General features: G+C 37.6%; 2 protein-coding genes across 8 annotated transcripts in view; one reads left to right on the top strand and one right to left on the bottom strand.

The window, feature by feature from the left end:
- The window catches only part of LOC125054873 (zinc finger protein 239-like), a 33967-nt gene extending 22094 nt beyond the window's left edge, over positions 1-11873 (top strand). For 2 of the 6 annotated variants that reach the window (XM_047657012.1, XM_047657014.1), the window contains exons 3-10: positions 1079-1171; positions 1472-1623; positions 1780-1970; positions 2740-2881; positions 4502-4627; positions 6742-6866; positions 10675-10794; positions 11753-11873. In XM_047657012.1, the coding sequence (XP_047512968.1) occupies positions 1147-1171; positions 1472-1623; positions 1780-1970; positions 2740-2881; positions 4502-4627; positions 6742-6866; positions 10675-10794; positions 11753-11822 (951 nt within the window). In that variant the 5' untranslated portion in view covers positions 1079-1146 and the 3' untranslated portion in view covers positions 11823-11873. Of the gene's footprint in view, positions 1-146; positions 554-626; positions 796-1078; positions 1172-1471; positions 1624-1779; positions 1971-2739; positions 2882-4501; positions 4628-6741; positions 6867-10674; positions 10795-11752 lie in introns of those variants that run through there. The other 4 variants (XM_047657009.1, XM_047657013.1, XM_047657016.1 and 1 more) reach the window with 4 other exon arrangements.
- LOC125054878 overlaps positions 11866-23517 on the bottom strand; it is a 36072-nt gene continuing 24420 nt past the window's right edge. For both annotated transcript variants that reach the window (XM_047657023.1, XM_047657024.1), the window contains one exon: positions 11866-15820. In XM_047657023.1, the coding sequence (XP_047512979.1) occupies positions 15083-15820 (738 nt within the window). In that variant the 3' untranslated portion in view covers positions 11866-15082. The remainder of the gene's footprint in view (positions 15821-23517) is intronic.

Below are 23517 nucleotides of genomic sequence, written 5' to 3'. Positions count from 1 at the left end.
TTTTTTATGAATAAGGGGAATAGTCTATGACTTATCATAGAAGAACCGTTTCTATGATAAGTGTATATAGTAAGCGCAGTAAATAATATTATATGATGCTGCTATAAAATCTAGGGCGAAACTATGTCTTAAAAATGTATTACTTTATTTTTAATTTTCAGAGCTAACAAAAATGTACGAGTCTTCAGAATTCTCGTACAGGGACTTTACGGAAACTTTGGATTTAGAAGATCGATTTGATACTCTTCTATTTACTCATGAAATAATAGAAAATGGAACCGAAAGTATTGAAAAAAATTCTATACCTGTAACTGAAGGGATAATATCCCCTGTTAAAAACAATTTACTTTTAAGTTGTAACGATTCAGGGCAGCATTTTTCTATTGGAACTGAATCCATAACTGAACTTAATACTCAGAATTGCCAAAATGACATCAATATTGCTAGTATCGTACCAATTCATAATTCATTTTATGATGAATCAACATTATTGGACGAAAATATAGTAGACCAGTTTCTAATACCTACACCAACATCTTCAAATTCTAATGAGGTAACTATTAATTCCAATAAAACAAAAACCCATTTATTGAATCATATTCATATATTATGCAATATGCTTTTAGGATGACAAGAATAACGGCCCAGATATTTTAGCGCTTTTTTCATGTGTAATCTGTCATGACATATTTACGACTGACGCCGATCTTTTAGATCATACTATTCTAATGCATGCTTCAATTAATTTATCCGCTTCTGAAACCGGTACTACTTGTACAAATTCTGAACTACAAGGTACCACTTTTATTTCCATACATACAAAAAAACTTAGATTACCAATTTTATATATTTTCGACTCGCTTTTCGTATTATTATCGGTATCGGGGTTAATAACTTTAAGACTGTAGTTTATAGATTTACTTAATATGTAACAGATAACGAATCGACTTCATTTTACGTCATTGTCATTTGACATATGATTGTCTAAATTCTTATTAATGGCGGGATTTGGCGGGAATAATAATCTATTTAAATTTTGATTAAAAACAAATTCCCATATTTAATTTTGTTTCGTTAGATACCAGCAGCATCACGAATTTTGACGCAGAGTGGCTAGTTTGTTGCATTTGTGAACGAGTATTATCGATGGCATTAGAAATCGAACCCAATGGTAAGAATTGCGGAAAAATTACAAAACGAGTCATACGTATAACACGTAGAACCTATGTGTTTGATATTCATATGGAATGATTATGAATATGTTTCGTTTAATTGCAATTGGACAAACGGATTAAGTCGAGCGTCTGTGATTGTACTAGATTCTGTTGACCAATCACAATCAAACGAAACTCGCCATCGTTACGTGATTCATTTTCTATTCTCACAGCAAAAAAGTAACTAAGGTATCACTCTAAAATGGTAATGGAAGTCGTTTTCGGAAATTTTCTTATACACAGATTTTAACTTTTAGAACAATTGTGCTGTCTTGACGCTTTTGGCAAAGGGTGCGTGGGATCACGAAAACTTGACGCCATGTTCGTGTGCGATGTGTGTAACTATTTGTTCGCTGACGGTGAAGCACTCGATCGACATAAACTTACTTGTACACGCAAAAATGAATTGGTAAGTTTTTATTGGAAAATAAAGTTTAAAATATATTATCTCTTTATGAGATTAACAAAAGTTTATTCGGGAGTAACGGACTTCTTTTCAAGGATTTTTAGTCAACGGATTTTTCAGCCCTAACTTATAATAGCACTCACATAATTTCTTTTTAAGAATGAACAAACACCCCCCGAATCGTTGGACTTGTCCTGTACATATTGCGGACAGGAGTTTCCCACTGAAATCGAATTGAGGAACCACGAAGACAGCCATCGAGAAACACGTCCTCATCGCACGTATAAACGCAGCTCGGACAGTAAAATGTGGAATTGTGGGTCTTGTAATCAACTTTTTGCTACTGCAAGGTATTATAATCTTCTCTACTGGTAATAATAACCAAAATTAATGACTCCCGAATATAAGAATTTTGATAAAAGGATCGCAAGCAAAAAAATGCGTCTAAACGAAATTGTAGAAAATTGTAATAGCACAAACAATTAAAGTAAAGTCTTTGGTAATAGGTATGTAGCTTAATTAGAATATGTACTTTCATTGAAACATCTATCACAACTGCGTATTAATCATAATATTCATTTAAATCATTTTTATATGTTTGTTTTCTATTATAAAGGTTGACTGGAACAGATCGCTTATTAGCGTTAGGCCCTATATTTTATATCGTAAAATAAAATAAATAATACTGAAGCATGCATTAGGTTAAAAAATATGTCTGGGCTAAATTAAGAAAATTGCTTTGCTTTACATATTGCTTGTGTACATCTTACCAGGTGCCGTACAGTTCTAGCTTCGCCTAGAAATTAAAAAATTTAGAACTATCTATAGTTCCGTCTATCTATACTGTGAAAAAGAGTGCGTATAAACGCCATTTATTAAGATTCGTTTAAATTATTAATCGCCTTATAACTTTGAATGGTAATAATACTTAACTATTTTTTATCTTTTATTTTTAGCTTCAATAATAATGAGACTAAACCTCAAGTAGACCACCCAATGTAATAATCTGTACCTACCTATTTTCATAATAAATAAACACGCATACAATTTGGTTATTTGTGACCCATACCTACCGCATTATAAAAATGATTATTAAGCCTACAAGAATATGGGTTGCAGGGAGCTATACCGTCACAAAAGGGGAGAAGACCGACCCCCAGGGACTCCATTAATGGCTTACGTTTGTGAAGAATGCGATAAAGTTTTGGGCAGCATGTGCGCTCTTCATACCCACAAGAAAATGCATAAAGTTATCAAACCCGTGAGTTAATTCCCTATGTCGATATCAAATTTGAATTACGAACGACTTTACAATGACATATTTTATACACAGAATATCAAATGTTGTAAGGAGTTTCCATTGTTATTTTTTCTTCCACAATAAATACTCTATGCTCGTGGCATGTGTCGTTGATGCGCTGTCATTTTTGAGGTCTTGCTACTAGAATGCATGCGTGAACTTCTATTACGCCTCAGTTTTCCTATACTTATAACACATTATACATTAGTAAAAAAATCTAAAATAATAGATATACACCAAACATTAACAGTTTACCATGCAACTGCTTGCTAGGTCCATACTAGGTGTATTCAATAAAAAGTGATCATGAGCATGGCGCAAGTAACTTTTATTAATGCTATTTTGTTTATACGTCGTTAGTGGAATAATATACTTCTTTCTTGCTTGAACTCAGCACATCATCGCACAACCGAAGAATATGAAGAAGCATGAACCCCTTATCATGCTCTTTCAAGCAGCCGTTTGTAGTAGCAGGTACCGCGTACCTAGAATCAGCTACCAATAAAACCCGAGCCGCCTAATCCGCTGCACGTGCAATAACTAAAGTAACCTGTCATCGATATCATTATTGTCTTCGCGGTGCTTTAGAATTACTATTATTTTAAGAAAGCAATTTTGTTAAATAACTAATTATCCTAATCTTAACTTCCGAGCAATTCAATTTTCTCTCAGCGAGCACTCTCCACAAATTTTATCCATTTTTAAGACCACGTTCCGACACGCAAACAAATGACTTCTATTTTTAAATAACAAAAGTGAATAGATTGCTTTTATTATTATTTTTTTATTAAATGTCTGGGCTATGTCTGCCAGTATTTTTTTTCTTTCCAAAGAGAATCGAATGATCACTATATATTGAACACCCCGCGTAAATGTCGACGTTTGATACATTTTAATTCAAATAAATTACAGTCACACCAGTATATACACGAGTTATTGGGTGATTTTTTTATTCAGGTATATAAATAATACACACAATCGTGTTTCTTGGTAAGTAAAAGTACAAATATATATGAAAAACATAACGCCTGATAAAAAAAGGGACACAACACTTAAACACACGTTGCTGGTCCATATTTGAAATTATTAAAATAAATAATTATCTATACTTATAACATAAAAAGGAAAGATAACAACGGCACAACACCCTTTTTTGTCTGCTTCTCATTTACGATCTGTTTCATGATCATTTGTTTTTTTCTTATAAGCAAGTAGGTGTGTAGGGCCTTCACACAAGTCACAACGTCGACTTTTTGGGTCTAATGTATGTTTCCTCATGATCGTTTCCTTCACCGTACGTGAATGTTAAATGCGATTAGTCAGAAAGTCCATTGAACAAGCGGGGTTTGAACCAACGCCCTCAGGGATGAGAGTCGCACGCTGAAGACACTATGCTGGTATTGTTTATAATCTAAAAAATCGTACTACTACTAATACTACTCAACTGTCTTTAGAATCTACAATCTACAATAACAACGCGGAACCAATACTATATTTTATTTAAATGATTTAGTTAAAATATTAATTATTATTACTAACAAAAGTCTTACTTACTCCATACATCAGAAATACCTTTTCCAGGGTTTCCCCTGCAAAATATGCGGGCGTCGCTTCAACCAGTCAGGGCACCTCGCGATCCATATGCGAATGCACACTGGAGAACGGCCCTATCCATGTGATCTATGTCCTAAGGCTTTCAAAGTTAAGGTTAGTATACACATACACAGTACTATTTAGTATATATAATGTTCACCATGTTTGGAACCTTAAAAGGATCACTAATAATTATAATAATAATAGTGATAATATATTTATATCATCAAAAGAAGTAATATATACGGCAAGAATAACCCGCAGTTTTCTACAAGATAAGACTTGGCTTAATGATCCGTGATAGTGGCAAAAGTGTACCAGGATCATGAATCGATCGTGGGCTAAAGTGAACAGGTAAAAAAAAAATCAGTAGCCCTATAACCTTTTTACGTCTGGGCCACAGCCCTGTATCTGTTTCATGATCATTTGTTAATCTAATAAGTTGGTGATCAGCCTCCTGTGCCTGACACACGCAGTCAACTTTTTGGGTCTAAGGCGAGCCTTCACCCTTCGAGCGAATGTTGAGCACATAGAAAGAAGGTCCACTGACCATTGGTGCACAGCCGGGGACCGAACCTACGACCTCAGGGATGAGAGTCGCACGCTGAAGCCACTAGGCCAACACTGCTCACAAAGAAAACAGTTACCCAACATAATAATATTGGTAATAATAAAATCCCTATCCTTCTTAAATCAGTGAATATGGTTGCAGCCATCAAACATCGTGAAAAACAAAAAAATTTACGATTTAATAGTATGGTAGTGAATATACTTCCGATTTTTGCCTGTGATTTTGATAATTGTATGACGAATAAAACAATGAAACATAAAACCTTAATTCTTGCAAATGCATTGTAAAGGAGTTATTTATACTGTTATCAATGCACGTTGGTTTATCCCATGCAGTTAGCGCGGGGAACTCAGTTTTCTCAAAAGCACAAATCTTCCTTTTACCTGTTAAGTATGAGGACTAAAGTTCTAGAATTAGTATAAGGGGTACTAGTAGTACTTTCACTGTGTGACTGTGTCAGTCACACAGTGAAAGTATGAATATACTTATTTGACTATTTTTTTTATTTTTATTTATTTTTGCTTATTTATGACCCTATTTTACCTTAAAATTAGGCTGTCTGATGGCGACGTGTATCTCGTTCGTATATATTAAGTTTCTCATGTGACAAGAAATACATTTTTTTAAAGAGAAATATAGTTCTTTAAACATTTATTTATTTCATATAGGCCAACAGGATTGCATTTTAACTTGCTGTTTAAACATATTTTGCACTATAAGATATAGGCAGACCCAATTATATGATGACACAGCTTACACTTACGCCATATTAAGTCTGCGAACCCCGGCACCGACCAAATCTCTGCAACCAAACCTTCAGCTTTAACAGCCTCGGCCAGAATGCCAGAAAGCACCCAGGCCTTGTACAGTGTCAGCCCCAGATATTGAAATAAAAAAATATATAAAATACATTTTTATATTTTTTTTGTTTCAAGTTTTTTGGCAAGGTAAAACCGTAAACATAAGTTTATGTTTGATTGCGGTATAACCTATAGCAATTAATCTAATTAATCTTACGAATTTTTGGATTGGAAGCGATAGATGAATTAATAACTAATTAATTTTAAAGAATTAATTTTTTCTCGCCGACGACGACAAAATAAATTCGCGTCAAATAAGTTTCATATAAACCATATACCTTATTCATATAAAATAAATTGGTCTTGATTTATCTAATACATAAAATTCTCGTGTCGCGGTGTCTGTGGTTAAACTCCTCCGAAACGGCTTGACCGATTCTCATGAAATTTTGGTGCAATATGCACTGTGTAACAATGTATAACTGAGATTCAGACAACATCTACTTTTCATCCCCCTAAATGTTAAGGGTAGTCCACCCCTAATTTTTTTATTAATTTTTAGATACAAATTTTATTTGTATTTTTTTATGATACAGCATTAAAAAAACATACAACCCCTAATTTTTCACCCCTCTACGATCAACCCCTATTTTTTATTATAAATGGTATACATGGCAAAACGATGTTTGCCGGATCAGCTAGTTAATAAATTAATTAATGATCATTTCATCATAGCGTAAACACCATATGAGAAAGAGTACTTTTCTTAAAACACATTATTTATTTGTTATAAGGTGTACTCGTTTAGACTTTTTGTCATAACGTTTATATTATATTAAGTGTAAGGGTGGTCGCAGGTGGAGCGCGACGACCACCGACGCACGCACACGGGCGAGCGGCCATTCGCCTGCAACGCCTGCCCTAAGACCTTCACTGCAGCTGCACGCCTGCGTGAACACGCCAGGATTCATACTGACCAGAGGTAAGCTAATTACAGGTGCATAGATTCCGCCAACTAAGACAAGCCATCTTAGTTTTGTTTATAACTGTGTGACATTTAATTTGTCTACATAATGGAAATAGTAATTTTTTTGTTAGTAGAATCGATGTTAATTTTAAAATTAAATTAGGTTAAATAAAACTTCTTTTAATGATAAACCTTTATTTAAATCCATAAAACACTAGACATTAACAGTACATATGTTAAGTAAAAAAAAAAGTGCGTGCGTACAAAGTACACATGTCAGAAGTGAAACTTCTTAGGCAAACTAATTTTGAAGTCTTGTTCATATTTATACAAATCTAAAATTTTAGATTTCCGAGACTTAGACGGAGGAAAAAAGGAAGATATGTTAGGAATTTAATGAATTTAATTGTCATTAAAATATTAAAAGTGTCGAAAATTAATACAAATTATAGATTTTTTTTAAATATATTTCTTCGATAATAAAAACACGTGGCATTTTAATTTACAATTCGTCATTTCGGATGTTAATAAATTATTTTGCATAAAATATTACATATATATGTATTACTAATATTTCATAAATTGTCTTTACGAAATTTAAATTTTAAAAATAGAATTTCTATAAGGTAATTCGCCCTTCTCACTCTCTCTCAATCACTCTCTCCCTTTTCTTCGACAAAAACGCTGCACATCTTCGTGACGTTTCATCCATAAAAATTTTACCCTCATACGCAAGAAGTTACACTACAAATATCTAATAAACGTAGTAGTCCACGGGTAAAAGCCGCCGAGGAATTCCATAACTTTCCAGCCATCATCCCAATATCATCTGCCCATCCAGCTCAAGGCCGGCCTCTCGATCTTGAACCTCGTGACCCCAGCCATTTCAACTTTTATAAAGGCTAGAATTACTAAATTATTGTCTACAAATATCGTAAAATAATCTAGCAATGCACTTTTGTGTATCTAGCTGGTATTTACAGGTCGAATTTATAGAAATCCTCATTTAGACTGCGTTCATGAACCAGACAGTTTTATATAGAGCTGTGACCGGTGAGGTGGCATATTATCTGTGAGTTACAGGAAATATCCCTCGTAATATACATTTTGAATTGGCAATTCTTTAAACTGGATAAAACCTGCTTAAAGCGATTGCTATAAAGATTTGCCCTAAACAGTTTTTCATAGGGCCTACCATGACCTAAACTGAACTGCTTCGTGATTCGTCAATGGTAGATATGCATTGAATTAACTAGCCAGTACGTTTTCACCTTAGGCGTAACTGAGCCTAAATTGGATCGCTTAATCGTGAAACTATCAAAAAATAATTCAAAGTTATGTTATCATCTGTGTTAACTAAAGAAACACCTTCTACTGGCGTCAGTTTAAGGCCACACGACTTAAGGTTCTTTCGAGAAACCCGCGTACCAATTCTTAAAAACCGGCAACGCTCTCGCGAGCCTGGCATTGAGAGTGTCCATAGGCGGCAGTAGCAGTTAACTCCTGCCCGTTTGCCGCTTGTTCTATTAAAAAAAATAAGATTACCTAGGTTCTGGTGGATCGCAGACTGAATCCATACAAGACAAAAAATTAATCTAAATCGGCCCGGTTTCAATTTTAGTAACCTTTCCTTATTTTTAACTTTTTTTTAACTCACTACCATTCAACTATTACGTAACAATATCTTGTCCGCGTTGATACCCCATAAACACAAGAAAAGTAGAGAAAGCTACAAAGCTAAATTATTGTTTTTCCAGTAATCAAACCCAGAACTAACCAGTAAAAATCTTGTTCTCTAGTTCCTAATATTATGTTCTAGTATAGTATGTTTCCCATACTTTTTTATTTCCTCCTATAACATAAAAACTTATTTTTAAAAATATATAAAACCCGTTTTCTATCTTCGTTCGCTCGCTGTCCCTGTAAAAGTACCTCTACCGAATGCTTACGGTAAAACCAAAGGAAATTCCTAAGTTAGTTCTTATAATACGACAGAGATGGCGCCACCTGTACATCAACTTGAAGACCGCGAAACAAAGTTTTTGAATGTGGAACATAATTTTGTTTTGTATCGTACGTAATAAATAATAGTAGTTTTAATTACCTACATAAATAATTATATGCGATTTCATTAAATTTTAATATTTTGGGATTAGATATAATATATGATACTTAGAGATAATTTTAATAAATGTTTATTAAAACCTAAACATAACAATGAAATATACAGTATTTACAATTTCATTAATCTAAAAATAAAAAAAATAATGTATAAAAAGAAAATTAAAATAAATTTAAAAAGTTTTATCCGTGTGGCAATGTACACTGGCAGTATATTTTCCTCGCTGTATTGCGATATTTATTCTGAGTGGTGAATTTATTCATTATAATTGAGAATTTTGAGTTTATTCATTATAATTTAACCACAATAAAAATAATTCTGAATAATAACTAATCTAGTAATTTACTTTATTTTTGACACGAGTCAAAAATAAAGTATGAACTATCCTTGAAATATTATTACGAAATAATATTTCAAGGATAGTTCATTTATGTGTAAAACTTTTTCATCTCTGGGACTCAAACCCCAAAACTGCTTACCGCATTGCTCCAAATAAGCGCTGGAGGCAATTTCACTTACCAAATGAGAAAGTTTGTAACGCTTTTACGCCTAAATCGCTGAATTGATTTGGATGTCAGCATTTTTAAAAATTACACGTAAACCTCCCCTTCGTGTTTCATGAAGTTAGTTAAAATAACTCTAATCTATACCAAAGTTCATTCCAAACCGACTTTTACGTTACGTAATAAGTTTAACTACTCAGTTTCTCTCATAGTTGTGCGAAAGATGCGTCTTTAGAAGCTTCAAAAACACTACAGATGTATTACGATCTAATTAATTCAATTTAACTACAAAATTTTCAGGCCAGCATTCTAAAAGTTAATCTTATCTTAAAGTAAATCGCATTTAAGAATACGGACTGGGATAATAATAACTGTCATCGCTTGCGAATATAGTGAAATTAAACCTTTAATAAATGAATTAAATCTCAAAAAAATTCATGGCAACCTAATATATACTCCGCAAATGTGATATAATATATATATAGGCTGAGCGGTTTCATAAAGTATCGCGTTCGATTCCCCATTGGACTTCAATAGGTAATTTTTCCTCTGGTGGGTTACGAGGCCCGATTTGATTCCACTTTTCGATGCCGTGGTATCACTAATCCATTTTTTCCAGCTTTAGAAAGGACACTGTCAGGTAAAAGTCGCAGATTGGAGACCAGAACATTACGCTTAGGCTAAGCAGCCTAAAACTCCAAAATGAAAGAAGAAAAAAGAAACAAAAAACTTTATTTAATCATAGAACACAATTAATATAAAATAAATTCAAACACAATCACTTTAATCAAAAATGGGGCCAACTCAGCTTTAAGTTGCTATCACCAGCAACACTGACATTCAGTGGACTGGGATCAGAGCAGTGTTGGCCTAGTGGCTACAGCGTGCGACTCTCATACCTAAGGTCGTAAGTTCGATCCCCGGCTGTGCACAAAAGGACTTTCTTTGCTCGAATAGTGAAGGAAAACATCGTGAGAAAACCGACATGTCTTAGACCCAAAAAGTCGACGGCATGTATCAGGCACTGGAGGCTGATCACCTACTTGCCTATTAGATTTAAAAATGATCATGAAACAGATTTAGAAATCTGAGGCCAAGACCTAAAGAGGTTGTAGCGCCACTGATTTATTTCTAATTTACCAGGATTAGACTTAGCAATAAGTTTCCGAATCTTATGGACTTGTGGAACCATTTTTAGGCCATACATTTGCGACATATGCGGCGCGGCGTTCCGTCGACCCTATGCTCGGACCGTGCACACACTTATTCACACCGGTCAGAAGCCTCACGAATGCGATGTCTGCGGGACGGCTTTCAGGTAAATACCTAAATTCTATTAGCTTCTAGGTTGGTATGTAGATATATCGAAGTATTATTTTATCTAGAGGTTTTGTTTGCACAGTATTTGCTTGGCTGCAGAGCAACACAATCAAGAAACGATTTTTCAATGTATAATTTAAATGAAAGTTCGTTAAATGCGATAAAAATTATTTCCGATTAGGATTATTTGTAATGTAGTTATTTATTAAAAAATGTTGTATTATAGATAATAATTATAATGAAAACTTTATCAATTAGTTTCTAAATACAATTATTTTCTTAGTGGATGACGCACATGACTACACAAAAACCTGGTTTGATTCCCGGCGAAACTATAATTGTTTCGGTTCGTTAAGCATACTGATCTTACTAATTGCCTTTTGTTTTTTTATGTAATAGGAGGCAAACGGGTAGGAGGCTCATCTGATGTTAAGTCGCCGCCCATGGACATTCACATGGCCAGAAGGCTCGCAAGTGCGTTGCCGGCAAAAGACAATCTGCCTATAGTATATCACAATGAAACAGAAATGTCATCCCGTTAGAGTTACGAGTTTTGTTTTTTTTTTTTTCAAATAAAAAATATGTTCATGTTATACTTAGCTTTGATTCTTGTGCACGGCATTACTTCTTCTGCTCAATTCCTACGGGATTGAACCTAGAACCTCGCAGTGGTGGTAAGAACTGTTTTGAACAGAACTGAAGTACTGACTGGTAAATTAAATGTGCTTTACTTTATGTTGAAAGGTCAAAATCTGAATTACATATTATTAAAAGCAGTGCATCTATTTGTTGTATAACCACACCTATAGATAGAATCTTATAAAATTATCCTTGTTAAATATGTAACTCATAAAACAACTATATCTTGAACAATTTGTTCAAACACTTTTATTCATATTCTTTAAGAGATAGATCCTCTATCTCTTTTAGTTATGTGAAGTTGTTTAACTTTTCAGGCGTTCCGGAGATATGTGGAAGCACAAACGCACTCTTCATGGTATTCAACCGACAGATTTGGCTAACTAAATTAATAAAAAATGAGTTTGGGATTGTTAATAAAAGGCTGTGATTCATCAACAGTAAATATTTATTATAAAAATTGCTCTTATAGTCACATTTCTGTTTCTATAATATATATAATATTTATGTTCATTCTTTGTGCCATTGTTTCACAAAATTATTCCTGTTCTTGTTATTTCCGACACAACAGCTTAAACAATATATTACATTATCTTTACGTTAGATTATAGAGAAACAATTTCGGAACTCTATTAAGGAACGTTAACAATTCGATGTGCGCCTGAGTGTCCGAAATCGAGTTCGCTATCGCCTAACGAATTTTTCTATACAAGTTATAAATCCTGTCATATTTGGTAACGAATGGCAATGAAAACACTAAGAAAATTACACGATTTTTACAAAGTTTACGTATGATGTCGCCGGGGACGTTTCTTTGAAATGTCCTCGACTAGACGGATGACTCGCACAATAATTATTGCTGTCTTCACAACACAATTGCTTCATGCCAGTATGAAATTGAATTAAATTCTTAGACGTCCGAAGTTAAATCAACAATTACTAGAAGGGTTCACAAAATTTCGATGCATATTTTACACACTGTACACTATGACAGGACAGTCAATGAATTTGTACACGATTGCAAGCATTCAGATTGGGTAATTCGTATCGCACATTCATCGATACGGATTTATACAGTTTAGAATTTTGTGTCACCTTATTAAAAAATTACGTATTAAGTACTTACAGTTTTAATATCAATGAGTGTGCGACACTTCATCAGTACAGGGTGATAAAGATTATTTCTCTAACTTACTTAAGTAAACCATCACAACCAATCATACGGACATATGAACGAAAATCTAAGGAAGGTAAGGGAAACCAGTTAAACATATGTGCATCTCGAGTTCACAACTCATTTGAATTCTAACTATATATTTGAGTACTGGCAATATTTGTGACATAGGGAATATATGTTCAAATGCATGCAATCAATTGTAAGAGCTAGCTCTTATAGTTGATTGAAGTTTGAATTTAAACAAAACGGAATTCGAAGGACCAGGAGCTGTTATTTGATAAATGATATAATTACTAATTTACATAATTTATTTACAACCGCGTATCACCGCGGTATAATGCCCATCTCCATAAATTTTATATTTACACTAATTTTAAGATAGTTTTCTCTCATTAGCTACCGAATCACAATTCAAATATTAGATTAATTGACAACGGTGGACAAACATGCGCCGGAGCACTAATGCATCTTATTTTATTGAATTTGTACTTTGTTCTATTACTTCGTGCTATGTATGTTTGGTCCATGTAGTCGCAATTCCGTGTATGCGATGGGCGTGTGCCATCAGAGGTCCGTCAAGACCACAAACTTGGATGAAATTTCTCTGAAGACTAATCATTCCCGACAGTTGACAGACACCAAGAGTTAACGATAGCGTTTGTATGATTCTCTATCTAGTTATTACTTCTCTATATCATAACACAATGGTGTCTCTCACATTTGACAGCAGGAATGGTTAGAAAACAGTTCATAGTGATAACTAATACAAAAATAATTATCGACTGAACTAAATTGGATGTTCCCGCAGCAAATCCGACCGCAAATCCTGATGACACACAGATTAACGCGTGGGCCACAAAATCATTTCGCATCTGATACAAAAATTACCTAATTTATACATTTTTCATTAAATCGATAGTCTGAAAGCGGATTTCCTCAGCATTGGTTACTTAGAAAAACGTTTTTGAACTTAATAGTAATGTATCTGATGAACAAATTCCTGTGGCAATCTAAATTTAGCTTTGATATGTGGAAAATGCTTTGCTGCCCACTGCTAATGCCCATTTGACGCGAGCTTCCAACCCGAAGCTCCTAAGAGAATGCCTCATCACCACGCCATAGAAGACTTGGCTTCTAATGGTATAGCACCATTTTGACTAGATCTCTCGTAGGAACGACGGGTTGTCGCTGTTTCTTATACCAGAGCCTTGAAGGAGGATTTATCTTTATACGAACACGTCAAAATGTTAGCTGCTATATGCCCCTTCCATACTAAATAGGTTTGATATATTATTTTTCTAGATATAAGTGAAATTATAAGGTGCGACAAAGCGTCCCTAATGGCTCTGGTATAATTCGGTGTCTTCAATATGTTAATTAAGTAGTCTATAATCAAGTAAAACCCATGACCTGTGCACGGCCCTCTAATCTACGAAACTTGTGGATTGAAAATTAATTTCACTAATAGTCGATAAGTATTAGGAACTGTACGTCACTGTAGTTAGGGTTGTGAAAATTATATTCACAATAAAAATAATATGTACTTAAAAGTTAATGTTTTGTAAAACCTATTAGAAGGCCGTAAGTTGGGACAGAGTTTTGGCAATTCCTGGATTTAAGTACAACCATGACAGTATTTTACAAATTCCAATCGAGTGTGGTCGTGATACTTTCATTATATTAAGGCTTTATAATTGACGACTAGCCACGTAAATATCAGTTGCGGAAATAATGAAAGTCCATCGATTCCTTAAGTACTTATCGATTAATAAATTACAGTTTGTTCTGAATTGTTCACATCTGCAGTCAGCTGATGCAGAGCACTTGGCGTCATGACGCTCATACCGAATGGCGGCACATGTCCATACACATTCTGACATCCCCCTCCGAACCCCGTTCCGATGAAGTGTGGACTAGTAGTATGGTAAGAAACTATAAATAGCTGTAATTGAACTCAGTAAGTCCACAATTCAACAGACGGGGGACCAAAGAACGCAACCCATAGTCACGCCGGTCGACTCAACGTTACAGAAAATATCAAGACAGAAATAATCTCAAATAATCGTATCATCTCTTCTAACATAATAAATATAGCATTTATCTAATCGTACGCAATAATTTCAACAAAATTTCTAACACGAGTCCGGATCTAAAGCACAAAATGTCCTCGGCTAAGTCACTCGGTCGCAGTTCTGAATTCACTTAAAGAAATAAACTTATCAAAAATAACGGCTCGCGCTACAGTCCCGCGTCTCGTCCGAAGCTAGCACCTTCCCATAGTGAATTACATAATACTAACTACTGACTGCGTTGCGTCGCGTCGCCGGGCGGCGGCGCGGCGCCGACTAGATGTCGCGGGGCGGGCGCCGCCGCGCTGGCGGTCAGCTCGGCGCGGCTCGCCACCGCACGGCCGCCGCCCTATCACAGGCGCTCAAGGGGGCGCGGGCGCGTCGGGCCCGCGCGCACTGCACTAACTCGTCGGCACCAGTAGCCGCACGAAACTGTCCTCGCTCCAGCCCCAGTCGTCGGGCCACGTCTCCTCGGGGGGGTCGAGCGCAGAGCGGGAGGACAGGCTCAGCACGGAGCCCCAGTCGATGCTGCGCTGTTCCTCGTCGCCGTAGCCCGAGTCTCGGTCGGGCGGCGCCGACGCAGGGAAGGGAGTGGCGCGCCCGGCGGCCGGGTCTCGCGCACCCAGCAGCTCGCAGCGTGTCACGCCACCAGCAACGCCCGCGGGTTCGAAAGGCGCCTCCTCGGCGCTCTCGCGTTCCATCTCCCGCTCGATGCCGCGCAAAGTATTGCACACGAGCACCGAGCGCCGTAAAGAGGGATCCGCCGTCTGACGGAATCGCGCCAATTTCAGCGCGCAAAGGTTCATCATCTTTAGGCGTCTTTCGCGATAGCAACGGCGCGAGGCGCATCGGCCTGCGGCCCGGCCGTCGCAGCAAGCCCGCGCGGCCGCACCGCCCAACTCGAGGTAGGACTTGCCGTTCTCGGCGCGGATAGTGTCGTGCGCGCCACACCAGCCGCCGCACCAGCGCCGGCGGCATGCGCGCCGCTCCTCGTCTTCGCCGCGCCAGCACTCTCCGCCGCCGGCACCCGCGGCCACGGCCTCCAGCCGCGCTATCGAGTCTTCCCAGCGCGCGACCTTGCCGCCGCCCTCGCACGGGGATCCGGCTCGCCGTTTGGCGCCGCACCCGCCGCCCGAGCCCTGTAACGCACCAAAATCCACATGTTAACACTCAATAAAATTTTCCTAATTGTTGAAATAATATTATTGACTATAATTAAGTATGCAGTCGGTAGATAAATCGCACAGTAATTCCTTTATGTTTGGAAACAATAACAAATTGAGAATATAATTTAAAAGTATATTTCTACGCAGCTTAGTGACGGACTCTGGGTACCTGAAGTTACGTTCTATTGTACGACGACCCTTCCCTTTTTTTGGGCGCAATATGCTCTCGGGGCGCACCCCAGAAGGGATCAGCCCAGGTATATTCGTGTTTAGGAATACAACTGTGGGATTTGTTCGAGACAACTGCCGTTCGCATTCTCCAACGTAAATTGTTTCTTTACAAAAGATTTTAACGAGCATTACGAAGACGAACAAGCACCCTTAGTTACGTTATTTCTATCGCGATTTCAATAGTAAGGGTTGTTCGAATTTAAACTATTCTTAACAGCGACATTAAACGTTAACTGGTAAAAGTTAACTACATCCTACCTACCCTGTGTATTATATGTACTAAGAAACTATCTATAACTAAGTAAGAAAACTGGGATTGTACTGTAGATAGTAATAATCATGAATTTATATAAAAAAATCTATATTCTATACGTTTTTGACCTAAATTAACTTAATCATAATTAATAATTCGCAAGAATAGTATTTGTATTATTTATTTCGTATTGCAGTCTTCGGGTAGAAAAAAATAAACCGAACGTCCAGCGGCAGATGCGTTCGCACCTGTCTCAATTAGACTAACGCGTAGTATGCGAAATAACTCTTTAATAACTGCACATTGTGTGTTCTATGAACACCTAATCCATTTTTCATTATATTTAAGTAATTATTTGAACTATTTCATTTGAAAGAAAACCGACATTTTTAAAATTGTTGAAACAAAAGGGTCAGAAAAGATGACATTCCAAAATAATAAATAAATAAGATAATGTTAATAACTATTTATAATTATAACTAAAGGTCCCAAAAACTGATGTTCGAATTAAACAAGGGTCTCTCAGATATAAAAGCGACTTCAAAATATAGCTGGAACTCAAAATACTAAAGGACGCGTTAGTTTATCGATATCCCATCAACTTGGCAATACCGAAATACCGAGAAACGTCAACTACGTACAAAGAAATTATATTATATTATCAACACTATTTATCGCTTTGAAATACATTTTACAATGCCCGCTTTGAATACTCACTACTCACTAATGTAGAGTTCAAATTAAAAGCATCCATGTACTCTAAACAAAAACATTTTCATTAGTATCATCATAATAGCGAATCAACTAGTATGAGAACGAGTAAAATAGCGGTGTCGCCAGCGCTGGCTGGCGCTCATGAAAATAAATTTAGTATAATGACGTCGAGTAAACGTTGCCGCGCCGCGCCCGGTCGCTGCTCGCATGGAACGTGGCCGCGCGACGTTGCCGCACCGAACGCTCTTTCTAATCTTGTCGTAAAGTTCTTTTTCTGATGCTCAGCGCGTCGCTTGCTCTATCCATTCGAAACTTGAAAACGTCTGACGTTTATTTTATCGCTTATGTCACATACTGCATTTTATAACCTAGCCGTGCGCTGTGCGGATTTTATTCTAGATACCAATTAAGAATAAGAATATTTTCTTGTATTAAAAACTAAGAAATATACCTGGTACATCAATAGGTGTTCGAAATATTACATATCTGGGTTTAATTAAAGAGTACAGAAAATTCAAGCAACCAGGGCGAGTCAAACGAACTTTCTATGGCATTGTGAGGAGTAGATACTGGCACAGCATTGCCTCAGAGCTCGCTTAACCATGTCGTCGAGCAGACGAGGGTCGATGTAGGGGCGGGGAGTGCGGCGGAGGGAGCACAGCCGTTGCTGTGTGCGCTCGTCGCTGCACGCACGCACACAGAAGCAACATAATAACATCGTAGCGGCCGTCCGCTTATATCTAGCGCTATAGCTAGCTACCTACGCTCCAGCGAACGCTGTATTATAGACGACTATAAAATGGGGTAGATAGCGTGGGGTGCCTCTGTATAAAGCGAGCTGCGGGGCTATACAAGAACATTTCTACTTATTTGACATTATTCAAACGCTATTTTTTGTAGTCACTGTCCTTTTGAATACCGAAATTAATTAAAGCTTTTAGTTTAATTAGTCATTGAAGTGAACTATCGTGAATAGACTAAGCGAGAGATGTAAACAAAGAGTTTATGGTTTTTTGTTTTTATTGCGCGCCATTATAAATCTACAAACACGATAATAAAACGCAAAGATTTACTACAAGTGATCTACATAGTATTTTTTGTTGCTCCATTCATAAATTCATAGCGTGAAGGTGTTAATCCGCAATATCGAATTGTATTGAACGACCGATTAACGAGACCCGTTCCTTTTGTAGAATAGCTATGGAGTACGTGATTATTATCCATTCATTGAAGGGCTGCTCGCCTTGCTTACAGGTGGCTGAAGATTAGATCAAGATAGGATAGAGTCAAACGTGCTTAACTCGAACTCGATTGTTTCCGAGCTTCCGATTAATATCGCGATCACGATGACTTGCAATCGCAATTCTCAGTTTTGACAAATTACCTCGCCTCTGTTATTTTGGTGTTCATTTGTTTAATACATAATTGATTATTTAACGTCTTAGGATCATATTTTAAGGCTGATTTTTACTCATAGGAATCATCAATACGATTTTAATAAATCAGAACTTTTATCAAAATTTATTTCAAAATATTTTACTGACCGTAAATAGCCTTAATATATAAAATATAACGCATGATTTAGTAAGTGTTTTCGGGTCGCACGGTATAGCATTCGCAAAACTGGCAAACCAAGGCAGTTCGCCCAGTCGCTGGCACGCACATTTCCGTGAGCGAGCGAGGCCGCGTACGTATGTATGCGTGCACGTATGTGAACGCGCTCGACCTGTGTGCGCACAACCAGTCTTACATCCTGTTTGGTGGCCCGTCGCTTGCGCAGCTTCTACTTCGAGCTTTTTATTTCACTGCTGCTCCGTTTAGAATTTTATAACTCTTGTTTCGAAAAATGCTATCTTTAGCCATCATTTTCTTTGCTTTGTTGATAATAATTTTTTGTTATCTAGTTCAGACATTTAACTGCAATAATTGTACATAAAACTGCTATTATAGCTCTTAAAAAAATCTTGACATCTTGAATTCGAAAACGATGTAAGTAGTTTATTCCATGGAAATTGTACGTTACTCGAGTATTGAAATTAAAACCGTACGGAGAAATGGGCTGTATTACCGTTACGAAAGTTCGCGGCGAGGTTAAACATTTTCAATGTGACGGATACAAAAAGTTTCAAACCGTTAAGAAACAAACAAAAGGAATTCCAGAGGAATGTGGCATAAAAAGCAGGGGTATTCCCGAAATGCATTGTTTACAGTACAGGCGCGTGCGAGACGTGGCGTTATGCGTTTATTATGATGAGCGACTTGCCACTTGATGCAATGAAAGGGAAAATTTGTTTTTTGTAATTATGACGCATTCGCTTCTCCGAACCGCTGTTTGCTCGGAATGTCGGACCGCTTGTGGCACGGTATTCTACCTACCTTAAGGCCGATTTACATTATCATTAGTGTTTAGAAGAGTGCTTTAGTACAACTTGAAAGGCAAGTTCTTTGGCGTAGCGTTTACTAAAGCCAGTAGCGTTTACATTTTTAAACTAAAGTACTATCCTAAAGCACTCTCCTAAACACTAAGATAATGTAAATCGGCGTTTATACTTGACTGTCTTTCGTCTTACTGTAGCTCGGTGTGTGAGATATTAGCTATTAAATGTTCGGATATCGGACATGAAGTTACGGTTGTATTTCACGATCTTTATAAAATAAATAGATATTTTGATGCTGACAGCGACATCCTTCCATTAATTTATAACAAATAGGTTCTGTTCAACGTGAAAATATCTATATAAAAAACCCAGGTCTCTGGTATCATAAATATTATTCACTAACCTAAGTTTTATAGTTACTAATTCTCCTGAAAGTGGTAAAAAAATGCTACGAGAATCAAACGACCGCAATGTTATTTCAAAAGAATTTAAACCATCACATATTTTGGAATTAATCGCAGCACTTTAAAATAAATTACATGTGTGTAGCTGCACCGTTCCAAGGGAGTACGCAAGCTATTTAAACCTCATGAATCTTGAGCATGTGTAACAAAACATTTCCATGAATGGGACCTCTTGAATGCGGTTTCAGTTGACACTGACATTGTTAGAGTCGCGTACGTAGTACATAAATCACCGCAAGCCACAGGGCGAAGTGGTTCACGCTCATTTAAGATAATAAATCAGGAAGCGGGCGTGAGCGGACCGATAATGACGTCACATCTCGGAGAATCCCCGGAAGAGAATAAAATAAAAATGTCACGTAGCGATCAGCTGTCGGGCGTGACGGGAGGGACCGCGATACGCATAACGACGCCGCAATAAAACTTATTTTTATGTTTTTCGCTCACAATGGCCGCGCGAAGGTCGAGTCTATCTAAATGGGTCAATACACTCTGCGTAGTACGAGCGAACACGTGCTCCCGCGTTTGTAAATAGCGAGATATCGGCCGATTGTTGCAGTGATTAATGGGGGCGCGTAATGACGCCCGCGCCGCTCGCTAATGTGTTCATTCATCGCCCGACTATTATTGCTTGCTCACGGAGATGGTTTTGTTCAATCGATGCTTAGGGCGATGCCCAATGTCAAGGTTGCACTTGATATGCTCACCCGCCATTTACACGTGACGTCACGCACATATCCTTATCAGTCCATCTGCTTTACATACAAAATTACGTCACAATCGATTATTTCCTAAAACAGATAACTAGATTCTCGGTTTGTTTATGTTTTTTGTTTGGCTTTTTATTTTATTTACGATTAGGCGTACGATTTTATTTTGTGGTAATTTCCAAACATTTTTAGTCTAGTTTTGACCGTACAATATCTTGAATACTATGTGGTTCTCACATGGAAACGTTTTTCATCAATACTAAATACCAGTAGATCCAGTACCCGTATGTTATACTTACAGAATAAACTATCAAAGCCATTTAAATAATGAAGCAAGAACATTGAAACTATAAACAGTAATATTTGTTTACAAGTCAAGACAAGAATTGTGTCTGGCCATAAAACGACTTACAAATCCAGACCGCCGATTTGACAGGGGTCTGAAAAGGTCAGGGTGATAGCGCGGATAGTGTTATCTCCATATGTAAACGGTCACAACACCCATTCACTCTGAAGAATACCCCACACTCCTGGGCCGTAAGTTTGCGATGCATCCATGCAACAAGTTATATAAGAACTTCCGTGTATCGCAAAGCTCGGCCAAACTCCCTAAGCGCTTAAGTACTTGTTTCTCACCTACTTTCGCTCTTCTAGCCTAAAGGCTTAACACAAATTTGCAGCTTTTTCCTCCTAGACACTTCTAAGTAGGCTTTAAGTTTCGACATGTTTTTTAATATTGTTAAGACTAACTTATTTATTAAATAGATGTTGTTCTAATCGACATTTGCAATGTTGTATATTATACCTACACTACCAATTCGATTTAGGGTCCTTCAAGAAAAGAGCGTATTAATTCTTAAAAGGCCGGCGACGCACTCGCGAGCCCTCTGGCATTGAGAGTGTCCATGGACGGCGGTATCACCCTGTTCTATAAAAAAAAACACAGATTATATATTCTCGTAAAATACACTGCTACATGATATTTTCAGGCAGTGATGCCCAATTAAATATGGATGTGATTGAAAAACGCGTGTCCGGTAACGAGCGTGTACATAATTGGTGGGTGGGCCCGGAGTGACCCAGTTGCGTCGCCCGGCGACCCGGCTGTCCCCGGGCGAGCTCCCCGCCCGCCCTGCCGCCCGCCCGCACTAAATAACCTGCCCGAAAGCGACACCTTAACAAAGGTCGTTCAACCGTCACAGGGTACTTTGCTCTTCTGATTTTTCATACAACTTTTAATTCAAACCCCTTTCCGAAGGATTAGACCGCCAGTCGAACATTTTTAGACAATATTTCAGCATACAACAAGATATGCCCCACTTATGATACACAGTGCAATATAAGAAACATTAAAAACAAAAATTCGAGTACATATAATTGTTTTAAGACCGCACAGCCCCCACAAGACGACGACTCCTCAAAGGGCGGTGGGGTGCGGCTGAGTTGTATTACTCCGAACTTGCGCAAAATTTCACTTTCTCTGAAGATGTTATGCGTAAAGTTAACCACCCCTCCACTCCCTACTTCGCTAACAAACTTTAGAAAATAGTTTTATCCGACTCTAAAATTTACTGAAGCAATTTCGCCGCCCGGACTATTAACTCGCCTTATTTATGCCATTAGCTGGAAACTGTATTGAAATTGCATTTTTAATATTAATTCAAATGCATCAAATTTTTTCTAAGAACACCTGCAAAATTAGTTTAGTTTTTGCCTGTGTGACATCGTTATCTTAGCGAATTCCAACCGAATAAAACATAAAAACGTACGTCAAAAAAGTCCTACTCACAAAAACCCTACCTCCACGCCCTCTCCGAAGTTATAAAAGACTGAAGGTAGTTTTAATCACCGAGTTCTCGACCTTATTTCGCATTGTTAAAGCTCAGAGTGGCTCGAAGGTAGCACACGAAAGTCTCCCAGCTGAAAGGCGAGCACACGAGCGTAGAAGCTTTAAAGTAAAATGAAAGCAGACTTCGCTCTTAATTCACCAGCACATAGATACGGCGTACGTCGATAGAGCCACCCCGCTCCCACGCCGCCCCGCGCCCGCCACCCTCGGCATAAATAAGGGGGACAACTCCGGTTAACAAGAGAATGAGCACCCTCCCTCGCGGCTTCGCTGGAAGGGAGAATTAAGGGGGCTGCGGCGAAGGACGAATTAAGGAGATGAGAGAGCACACGCTCTCGAGACGAAACATCGTGCCAACTGGGGAATTATAGAAAAGCCTGAATAAGCGCTGCTCAATTCGTTTTCTGAAGTTTATGAAATGAAATAGTAATTAGCAAAAACCTTTTGGATATCAGAAATAGAAATTGGGGATATTCTATATAAAATTAACCTAGGTTATTCACAATTTTTTAGTCTCACTTAGTTCGCAAAGACAGTGCTTTGAACCACGTGAGTCACATGGCCTCATAAATAACAAACTATATCCCTTTGGAGTTAGGGTTTGTTTTCGGCAAAATTGCTCCTTCGCTTTGTGATTCGGAGTGTTGCAAATTCGATCGTATTTCACCGTCTCAAGGTGGAGTTTGGGAGCGAGGGTAATGTTCTTGAGGGTGGGTATAAATTGTCCATGGGGGTAGACGGGGCGACGCGAGGGCGCCGTTGAGTCACGCTGGGACGAACGGACTTCATACTATAGGTATAGCTCACATGTCAAACTTTTCTCCGCATCGGGAAACTTTGGTAACATCAACCGAGCACGTGGCCATATACATAATTACCGATTCCCGCGCAACAACATTATCGACTTTTTACTATCAATGTCAACAATATTGTTCCAACGTGTATTAAACATTTATAATAATACTAGCTGATCCAGCAAACGTCGTTTCGCCATGTATATCATTTATAATAAAAAAATAGGGGTTGATCGTAGAGGGGTGAAAGTTAGGGGTTGTATGTATTTTTTAATGC

Source organism: Pieris napi, chromosome 12 (genome assembly GCF_905475465.1).
Source record: "Pieris napi chromosome 12, ilPieNapi1.2, whole genome shotgun sequence".
Lineage (NCBI taxonomy): Eukaryota > Metazoa > Arthropoda > Insecta > Lepidoptera > Pieridae > Pieris > Pieris napi.
The sequence above is the reverse complement of the archived record's forward strand: the minus strand, read 5'-3'. Positions and strand labels throughout refer to the sequence as shown.